At 38.0% G+C, this 10,179-nt stretch overlaps 2 protein-coding genes across 2 annotated transcripts; both read left to right on the top strand.

Annotated features, from left to right (window-relative positions):
* Positions 1-544: 544 nt before the first annotated feature.
* Positions 545-3,752, top strand: LOC101304523 (probable nucleolar protein 5-2-like). Its single transcript, XM_004289568.1, has 7 exons — positions 545-619; positions 892-939; positions 1,074-1,253; positions 1,365-1,529; positions 2,055-2,255; positions 2,488-3,126; positions 3,211-3,752. The coding sequence occupies exons 1-7, from the start codon at positions 545-547 to the stop codon at positions 3,541-3,543; spliced, it is 1,641 nt and encodes a 546-aa protein (XP_004289616.1). The 3' UTR covers positions 3,544-3,752.
* A 1,153-nt stretch (positions 3,753-4,905) lies between these two features.
* LOC101304233 (probable serine/threonine-protein kinase At1g54610-like) lies at positions 4,906-9,726 on the top strand. The gene is made up of 8 exons (XM_004289567.1): positions 4,906-5,080; positions 5,181-5,756; positions 6,127-6,411; positions 6,517-6,834; positions 7,240-7,467; positions 7,998-8,098; positions 8,568-8,685; positions 9,031-9,726. The coding sequence occupies exons 2-8, from the start codon at positions 5,376-5,378 to the stop codon at positions 9,349-9,351; spliced, it is 1,752 nt and encodes a 583-aa protein (XP_004289615.1). The 5' UTR covers positions 4,906-5,080; positions 5,181-5,375; the 3' UTR covers positions 9,352-9,726.
* Positions 9,727-10,179: the final 453 nt, after the last annotated feature.

Raw genomic sequence — 10,179 nt, 5'->3', positions numbered from 1 at the left:
TATTATCATGTGTTACGCTGCTCACGGCTGTACCTGTACACTCGTCTTCTTTGTCCGCCACGTACCAAGCCAGAGTAATTTTCTTGCAACATTGTGACAAAAACACCCAGACTCGATAGCCACAATCCCCAAAGTACCCCGACTAGTGACAGGTGTCGCTCAGTAAAATCGACCACACTGTATCAGTAGTCGTGCAGAAAACCCCTATATAAATAAAGCATCTCTTCTCTCCCACTCGGCCTTTAAACCCTAGACCCTCCTCTATTTCACAACCCCTCTCTCCTTCCCTCAACGCAGCCAAAACCTCCATCGCAGCCAAATTCAGAGGTAAGCTTCACCTGGGTTCTCATGGGTTTGACTCTCTTTCTTGTTCAGTGATTAAAGTTTGAACCTTTAGTGTTGCAAGTGTGATATTTTTGGTTGGGGCTGTTCTGTGTTTTTGAGGTGTTTCTGGGTCTGAAGGTTTAAGCTTTCAGTGATTGGATTCAGGGGCTTATCTGGGTTTTTTGTTGTGTAGGGTTTTGTGTTGAGGAAAACTGCGAAAATGCTTCTGTTGTTTGAAAACCCTGGAGGGTTTATGCTCTTCAAAGTGTTGAAGGATGACGGCAAGTTCACCAAGGCTGAGGTAATCACACTCTCTCAAGGCTATTATGTATTGTGCTTGATTTTTATGTGTTAATGGGATTCATGTGTGAGCTGGTTCTGAAGTTGAAAGAGAGAAAAAGAGAAGGTAATAGCAGTTTGGTAGTATGCTTAGTCTGTTTTGGTGTTTTCGAAAATTGAGTAGGGAGTTTTGTATAGATTATGGCATTACAAATAGATGAAATAACCAATTTTTATCAGCTTTTGAGTTTTCGGTCTAATTTTATTTCGTCCTAACTTGTATTGCAGGCTCATGACATAGCGAAGGAGTTTGAAACTGGAGAGTCAGCAAGAAAGGTCATTTCTCGTTGTGTATCTACTTATTATTATTAGTGTGTATGAGTATGTGTTTTATATATTATTGTCTGATATATTTGCTTTGTATTTGCTTGATATAAATATTTTAATGTGTATATGTTATGGATATGTAGGTTGTCAAACTGAAAGCTTTCTCCAAGTTTGAGAATATGTCAGAGGCTCTCGAGGCAGCAACGATGTTGATCGACAGTAAACCCACCAAGGATCTGCGCAAGTTCTTGAAAAAGCACTGTGAGGGTGAAATTCTGGGTGTTGCAGATTCAAAGCTAGGAAATATCATCAAGGAGAAACTGGTAAGTAAGCTAGATTTATAAATGATGAAACAATGATTAAAGAGAGTGGTATGTGCAATCTAATGTTTCATTGTTGTTTCACATTAAGTTGATGCATTTTATATTTTGCAGAAAATTGAATGTGTTCATGACAATGCTGTGATGGAGTTGATGAGAGGTATTAGAAGTCAGTTGAATGATGTTGTAACGGGTTTACAACTTCAAGACATGGCACCAATGAGCTTGGGTTTATCTCATAGTTTATCTAGATACAAGCTCAAGTTCAGTGCCGATAAGGTGTGTATTCTATAGTCTTACTATCTACCTCTTGAATGATATACTTTTAGAAGATCATTCTTCTCTTGATAAAAGGAAGGATTGTGAGGAATACAGTAAATTCATTGATGCGTAGAGTTGTGCAATTGTATGCCTCAAGATTGATAGTACATTAATACATTTGCGTCCCAGTATATTAATGGTTGTAGGTGGTTTTCTTCTCATCCAGTTTGGTTATTTACGTTTTTTGAGCGTTTTGCATATTGCTTGGCTGGTTTTGGAAAATTTTGCTATTGAAATTTAAATTACTGTTTTTTATTTTATGTTATTTATTTGCCATTTGAACTGGATGCATACACACGAAAAATAATAATTGGATGATATTTGTTTCTGGATTGGCTTATTTAGTTATTAAAGGACTGGTACTGATGTCTTTGAAACAGTGAAATTTACTGAAGAAATTTTCAATACACTATTGTTGCTTGGTATTATTATGTGATATAGTTTTCTGAGTGTATGTTCCTAATATATATTGCGGTGTTTCAGGTTGATACTATGGTTATTCAAGCCATTGGTTTGCTTGATGATCTTGATAAAGAGTTAAATACATATGCTATGAGAGTTCGAGAATGGTATGGTTGGCATTTTCCAGAACTTGCTAAGATCATACAGGACAATATTGCTTACGCCAAGGCAGTAAAGCTGATGGGCTTTCGTGTTAATGCTGCAAAGCTTGATTTCTCAGAGGTAATAATTGGTTATTGATCATTTTGCTGTCTCCTTTGGGTGTCCAGTGCATTGATTTTTTGAGATTAAATTCTCTTATTGCTCTGGGGTGAACAAATGGGGACTCATTTGTGTGTTACAATTATATTTTGTGAAACCAAAACTTCTTATTGTATGTTTATTTGTCATTGTAGTTGCCATGCCAATTATGAGGCGAAAGTTTTGAATCATTTTTTTGGACAATATATTTCAGATATTATCGGACGAGGTTGAGACTGAATTGAAGGAAGCAGCTGTTATATCTATGGGAACCGAAATTAGTGACCTTGATTTGATTAACATCAAGGAACTCTGCGAACAAGTCCTTTCTCTAGCTGAGTATAGAGCCCAGCTATTTGATTATCTAAAAACAAGGATGAACACTATTGCACCAAATTTGACTGCTTTGGTTGGGGAGCTTGTTGGTGCTCGCCTCATTGCCCATGGTGGTAGCTTGGTGAACCTTGCAAAGCAGCCTGGGAGCACAATTCAGATTCTTGGAGCTGAAAAGGCTCTCTTTAGGGCTCTCAAGACTAAGCATGCAACTCCAAAATATGGGCTTATCTACCATGCATCCTTGGTTGGTCAGGCAGCTCCAAAGCTCAAGGGTAAAATTTCTAGGACGCTTGCTAGCAAAGCTGTACTTTCAATAAGAATTGATGCTCTTAGAGAGGGAGATAGCCTAGATAACTCGGTGGGAGTAGAAAGTCGAGGCAAAGTGGAAGCACGGATAAGGAGTCTTGAAGGGAAAGCATTGAGTCAGTCTGCTGGATCGACTAAAGGAAAGCCATTGATAGAAGCCTATGACAAGGATCGCAAGAAGGGTGCTGGAGGATTGATAACTGCTGCCAAGGTATGACATTTGCTTTGTAGTTCTACTTCAGTCAGTTAATTATGTTGATTATCAATTTATCACAACTTTTTTGTGTCTTTGTAGGCATATAATCCTGCAGCAGATTCAGTTCTAGGGCAAACCACTCCTGCTGGAAAGACTGATGAAACAACGAACGAGAAGAAGAAAAGGAAGAAGGTTGATGACGAGGACATGCCCGACACAAATGACAATGTGGAGCCAGAAGATGAAGAGCCAGTGAAGAAGGAAAAGAAGGAAAAGAAGAAAAAGAAGAAACAATCAGCTGAGGATGTTGAGGTACAGAATGGTGAGGTTGAGAAGAAGAAAAGGAAAAGAAAACATGCCGAAGAAGAGGAAGAATCTGAAGCTCCAAGCAAGAAGAAAGAGAAGAAGAAAAAGAAGAAGAATGACGATTGAGGAACTTGAGCAACTTGGACAATTTTGGTCAACTTAGGCACTCGGTCGGCTTTCTATATATAGAATGTGGTTTCTGTTCTATCCCTTTGCTAGTGTGGACATTTTAAGCTACTTCTGCAGTTATGTAACCTCTAATTTATTTTCTTATGGACAACTGTTGCATGAAGTTGGTCAAAGGAGTCCTATTGAAGTGGTATCTATTTTGAGTTTATTCCGTGCATCCCTATCCATTTCACCGTTTTTGAATTTTAATTTGCCTGCTGCTGTAAATCATGACTTTTCTTGCTGTATTGACGTCTACCTTGCCGCCCTATTCTGGATTCCGTTTCACTGATTTCAGTACTTGGGTGCTTTGCAAATTGCAGGAGCAAAACTACACTGAGTTTATATTTGTCAATTTGGCAATCGTCTTTTGGTGATGGTCAAACTTGTCTTCTGCGAATAGAAAAGAAAGTAACAAAATCTTAATGAAAAATCTTTTTTAGTACCACTTATGTGAGTTATGTCACACGAAACATTTATCACAATTTACCAACGCTTTGTGTTGTAGTTTTCTTGCATACATGTATGCTTCATTTAACTTTGAATATATATGCATTGCGGAAAGTTAATATTAACAAGATCTTCAGTAGTCGTACATAAAATATGTACTTCAAACTCTTAAGTTAATACTTCAACTATACCATATGTTGAAAATGAATACTTCAATGAGAATATTGAGGTAAATCACAAGTAACGAGTGAGATGAACAAACAAGAGGTGAAGATGGGAGCCAAAATTTTGTCTTCTAAAAGTTTATTTTCATAATAGATGCACACATGAGCGACTCCAGCAATTTCGTCAAGTGCTAATTGGAGCTTTTAACGATGACTCTTACCTTTAAGACGATATTAGATTACTGTAAATGACATATCTAACGGCCGATAAATTCTCACGTTCTTTTTCCTTCTTTATTTTTGTCTCTCTCTTTCTTCTTTCCACACTAAAACCTGCTTCGTCTGTCTCTTTCTTCTTTCCACACTAAAACCATTCCTGACAAACCTTCATGAGGACTAGAAATTCTATAATCTGTATGACCTCAAAGTAGGGAAAAAGATAAACTTAACAGAAAGAAAAAGAAAATAAACATATTAACATATAAGACTAAGAAAATAGTAATAATATAAATTCATATTCATTCCTCCTTATGGAGAGAGTTGTCGGGTTTGACTCGTAAAAATGGGGGAGATCTGCTACTCCTTTATTCGTCCCTCTTTTGTCTGAGAGAGCCACAAACCACTCCAAAACAAAAACACACTCAAATCTTACCAATCCAACCAACACAGATTCATCTTCATTCTCAGTAAGTTTCAACTCTACCCTCTCTCTCTCTCTGTCTCACTTTCTCTCTCTAGTTTTATATATATACATCACTTTCTCTCTCTACCAGTCTGTCACTTTCTTTTGGAAATTCATTCATACACTCAACTCCCCCAATACCCAGATCAGGTTTTTGACCTGTGAGTGAATCTTGAACAGAACCCAGTTCTTTATTTAAGTAAAGTTTCAATCTTTGAGCTAGTTTTTGTTAGTTTGGTGATTTTGATTGTTGGGTTTTGCTAATCACATGCATTTATGTACTTGGTTTTGGTGAACAGGTTGATCCATGGGAGTTGTTGGGCTCAGGTTGTGATAGTTTTTTAGTTGAAAGACTGGTTCTTTTGGGTTTGTGAGTTGTAGATTTGAAAAGGGTGTTTAGCCAAATTGGTTAGTTTTGTTAGTGATTAGTTTTGGAGGAAGAAAGGTAGAGTCTTTGTGTGTAAAATGTTGAGAGATGAGGCTTAGATTCAAGAATGGGGTGTATAATTAGCAGAGAAACGACCTCGGGAGTTGAGACTGAGACTAAGAGTGTGAGGAAGGATTTGAGTGTGGAGTCAAGTAGGAAGGTAGATGATGTTGTGGTGGCCAAGGTGGATAGTGATGCTCAAGTTGGTGGTGAGGTTTCTGTTGGTGGGGGTGAGGCTCAGAAGGAGGAGAATGGCCATGGAAGTCAGCGGCCTCCTAAGGGGGAGAGGAGGCGGTCCAAGCCAAACCCAAGGCTGAGTAATGTGCCAAATAAAGCGCGGGGCGAGCAGGTAGCTGCTGGGTGGCCCCCTTGGCTCACGGCAGTGTGTGGGGAGGCGCTCAATGGGTGGATTCCACGGAAAGCAGACACCTTTGAGAAAATTGATAAGGTGTGTTTCGCTATTCCACTTTCTATTTCTGGAAAAAGAGTGATATTGTGATTCTTAAATGGCTGAATTTGCAGTTTAATAACAATGGTTTATGGAATTAGTGATGTTCTTAGGTTAATCTGTTGTGCATTGAACGGAAAATTCATAGTTCAGGTCATTTGAGATGTGCATTGTTCAAGAACTTCTTATTTGGAATGTCTGTCATAAATGGTGTGGCCATATCAATTGTCGCAAAGTATTGATTACTTTTTTGTTCATATGCATGTAAACTTGATGGATCTGTGTATAGCTTGCTCTTACTTCCTGTACTTTTGGTTGCGCCTGATTCTATCAATCCTTTTTCTGAACTTTTTGAATTCGTTGATGTCAGATTGGATCAGGAACATACAGTAATGTGTACAAAGCTAAAGATATGTTGACGGGGAAAATTGTTGCTCTAAAGAAAGTTAGATTTGACAATTTGGAACCCGAGAGTGTGAAGTTTATGGCTAGAGAAATCCTAATTTTGCGGAGATTAGATCATATTAATGTTGTAAAGTTGGAGGGTCTGGTCACTTCAAGGATGTCATGTAGTTTGTACCTGGTGTTGGAATATATGGAACATGACCTAGCTGGACTTGCTGCAAGCCCAGAAATTAAGTTTACTGAACCACAGGTTAGCCAGTATCTCCTAAACTTTGGTTCTAATTTAACACATTTGAATACATATGTGGTTTCTTCCCTGTGATATTCTCTCAAATGGATACACTTCACATTTTAGGTCAAATGTTATATGCATCAACTATTATCTGGACTTGAGCACTGTCACAACCGTGGTGTGCTTCATCGCGACATCAAGGGATCCAATCTTCTGATTGACAACGAAGGAATACTTAAGATTGCTGACTTTGGCTTGGCTTCTTTCTTCGATCCAAAGAACAAGCATCCCATGACTAGTCGAGTGGTTACTCTATGGTATCGACCTCCTGAGCTTCTTCTCGGGGCTACTGATTATAGTGTGGGTGTGGATCTTTGGAGCGCTGGTTGCATTTTAGCAGAGTTACTAGCTGGGAAGCCTATCATGCCTGGTCGTACTGAGGTAAATTTGTTAAATTTTGGTTTCCATGCTTAGTCCACTGCACCCTGGTTTTTATAACTAGTCCTTTGCTTTTCCAGCCATTATAATTAGGCACTTGATTTAACATATGCCACTCCTTGTCAAAACTCAACGCCCTTTTTCTCTATTGAATTGAGACTGATCTTTCTAATTGAATTCATACCCATGTGTTCAGTTGGTGAAAATTGATGTTCTAAAATGGTTCTTCTTTTTGCTCCTATCTCCCGGTCTTCTTGTTAGTAGTTTAAGTTTAAGATGCTAATATCAAACATATTATTGAACATAAATAATATTGCTGCAAGTCTGATACCATAATCCTGCATTTTTGTGATTAGTGTTTGACCTACATATTTGTGAGCGTGTCTAATATGTTTGTTCCTTATACAGGTAGAACAACTCCACAAGATATACAAACTATGCGGGTCACCTACAGATGAGTACTGGAAAAAAGCAAAGTTGCCGAATGCAACTTTATTTAAGCCCCGAGATCCTTACAAAAGAAGCATAAGAGAAACTTTTAAAGATTTCCCCCCATCAGCACTGCCTCTAATCGAAAGTTTACTTGCGATTGATCCTGCAGAGCGTCAGACAGCCTCAGCTGCATTGAGTAGCGAGGCAAGTTCTAATACTGTGACCATTTTTTGTTCTAACCAAGTGCGCTTCTACATTTTTTCTCAATGTTTTCTTGATGATAAGGCTTCTCTCTCTCTCTCTCTCTCTCTCTCTGTGTGTGCACACACACACACACACACACCCTTTTAAAAACTCCATCAACTAGAATGCATCTTGATTTCATGACAAACTGGATTGCATTTGGGACTCAATAGAATGTGTGACAACTCAATTGCCATTTAGCTTGTAAAAGGAGTTTTTGTATTACTATCTCTGCATACATTTTCCTTGAATTTTGGTTGGCTCTTGTGGTTTGAACGAAACTGAACGGTCCAGTCCTTTTCACTGCTTTGTACAGAATTTTTACCTGGTAATGTGGTCCCAAGTCATAACTCAATCTTTTTATGATAATTGATGCTGTTCTATCTATACTTTGTTGATTACAATCATGAATATTGGGTTATTGCTAAAATGCTTCCTTCGGATAAATATGCTTATACTCTCTGTTTTGCTTTTTCTTTCCTCATTTGCAGTTTTTCATGACAGAGCCTTATGCTTGTGAACCTTCTAGCCTACCAAAGTATCCCCCAACCAAAGAAATTGATGCTAAACGTCGAGATGATGAAGCTCGCAGGTATGGATTTCGTAGAATGTTCATGCATCATTAAGATTGAGTATAATAAACTGTGTGATTCTATTCTATTATAAGTGTTTCTACTATTTTAGATGTTTCATTCATGTTGCTCCAGACTAGATGGCAGATGCCGTGGTGACATCTTAAAATTTCCTGGATATCTCTCCCTCTGTAACATTAGTGAGCATCTGAATGTGAATCATGCCATCACATTGCAATACTAGTTAAAAAATAGGAACAACTTGGCTTTTCTTACTGCTAATCGGGTATTATTCTGTGGCAAAAGAAGAAAAACGAAAATCTTGGTATATCATGCATATTCATATCCTGAAGGCACATTCATTCCTGAAGTCATATTTATGCAGATTTTTTGAAGCTATATCTTGCAACTTTCACCTTATGTAATTTTAGTTATATTCACGTGCTGATCTTGAATGATGTGTGATGAGTAAATTTTTATCCACTGCAGAATAAGAGCTGCTGGTAGAGCCCAGGCTGATGGTGCAAAGAAAACACGTACACGTGAACGTGGTCCTAGGACTATGGCAGCTCCAGAAGCCAATGCGGAGCTTCAATCTAATATTGATGTATGTCTAATACAGTAATACAACACCTCTATGAATAATCTTCTTTGAACTTGATAGTTTGTTACACATGCATGCTTATAATCAAAATAAATGGCCTGCACTATATAGAATACTGTAAGATACCTGTGATGCTTTACATATAGCTTAACCATTGTGGTTGGCCGCTGCATAATGCTGACATTGTAGCCCCAGTTTATCCTATTTGCCACACAAAATGAGTTTTATTTAGTGTACTACAAATCATGACATGCTAACAGATAACTTGTCCATATGACCAAACTTTAGTATAGTCATTTAATTCAGGTTTTGACTTGTATGCTAATCTTTTGTTTTGATCTGAAACAGAGAAGGAGATTAATTACACATAATGCGAAGAGTAAAAGCGAAAAGTTTCCTCCACCGCACCAGGATGGGGCAGTTGGTTACCCATTGGGCGCTTCACATCATATTGATCCTGCTCTTGTTCCTCCTGATGTCCCATTCAGTACAACCTCATTTGGTTATCCTAAGGAACCAATACAAACATGGTCGGGTCCCTTAGTTGATTCCACTGGTCCAAGAAGGAAGAAACATACTGATGCCCGAGAATCTTCAAAATCCTTTATAGGAACTCATAAAGATAAACATCATGATGCGCGAGTTAGAGGAAAGAAAAGTGCGGCTTAATATCAAGTTTACGTCATATGGAGAACATAATTGATAACTGTTGGGTGCTTCTTCAAACTCTATACAATGGAAGACATGTTGCTGCTAGACCAAAGTAAACTTTTCGGCCCCAGTTCTTCTTACACAATACCATTATTTCATTAGAGGTGTAGGGGGAAAATCTTCATTTTTTTCTTTCTGTGTTATAATCTTATTTACCACTTTCCCCATCTGCTACAAGATAGTGATTTTTTTTTGTTTGTTCATGTTCAATTTGTTGGATGGTGAATTGGTGGGATAATATGTACATGTACATCCTGATTCTTTATCTCAAGTTTGTGGTATTGAAAACTTACTGCTTAGAAATAGTAAAGTGAGTTAATAAATCATCAAGAGCCTCATCTGTCTCATCTATGTTTATGTTTCTCCAAATGCAAGAGATGCAGTCCCAACGTCTTATGTTCATGCTATATGCATAAACTGTATGAGATTTAGGGCAAGATGAAGGTAGAAAAAAGGGTAAATAATTCTTAACAAAAGTTTCTAAACTAAGGATTCTTCATGTATAACTCCAGTAGGATTCTTGATGATTTTTCCCAGCAAGCTTAATGGAAGAACCAAATACAGAGTTCGTATTGCAAAAAGCAGTTGGGATTCTTGGGATGGATATGCTGTTTAATCTTAGGCAACCTGATTGAGCAGCGACTCAACTTTGAGTCAGATTTAGTTAAGGATTTTGATGGGTTAAATTTGAACTTGTTGGTCATACTGAAAGTGCCGGTGCCATCTCTCCTGCGACAGGTTAGTTTCTGTGGCAAGGAGCTGCAGGAGTATTACAAGCAGAATCTA

The sequence above is a fragment of the Fragaria vesca genome, linkage group LG2, assembly GCF_000184155.1.
Source record: "Fragaria vesca subsp. vesca linkage group LG2, FraVesHawaii_1.0, whole genome shotgun sequence".
Lineage (NCBI taxonomy): Eukaryota > Viridiplantae > Streptophyta > Magnoliopsida > Rosales > Rosaceae > Fragaria > Fragaria vesca.
Note: the sequence above shows the minus strand (reverse complement) of the source record. Positions and strands in the feature narration are given on the sequence as shown.

Excerpts from the sequence above, each read along its gene's own strand:
- LOC101304523 (XM_004289568.1), top strand. The coding sequence starts at position 545 with ATGCTTCTGTTGTTTGAAAACCCTGGAGGGTTTATGCTCTTCAAAGTG. Across the intron at positions 620-891 it reads ATGACGGCAAGTTCACCAAG|GCTCATGACATAGCGAAGGA; the intron begins GCTGAGGTAATC and ends CTTGTATTGCAG. Across the intron at positions 2,256-2,487 it reads CAAAGCTTGATTTCTCAGAG|ATATTATCGGACGAGGTTGA; the intron begins GTAATAATTGGT and ends AATATATTTCAG.
- LOC101304233 (XM_004289567.1), top strand. The coding sequence starts at position 5,376 with ATGGGGTGTATAATTAGCAGAGAAACGACCTCGGGAGTTGAGACTGAG. Across the intron at positions 5,757-6,126 it reads CCTTTGAGAAAATTGATAAG|ATTGGATCAGGAACATACAG; the intron begins GTGTGTTTCGCT and ends CGTTGATGTCAG. Across the intron at positions 8,099-8,567 it reads CGAGATGATGAAGCTCGCAG|AATAAGAGCTGCTGGTAGAG; the intron begins GTATGGATTTCG and ends TATCCACTGCAG.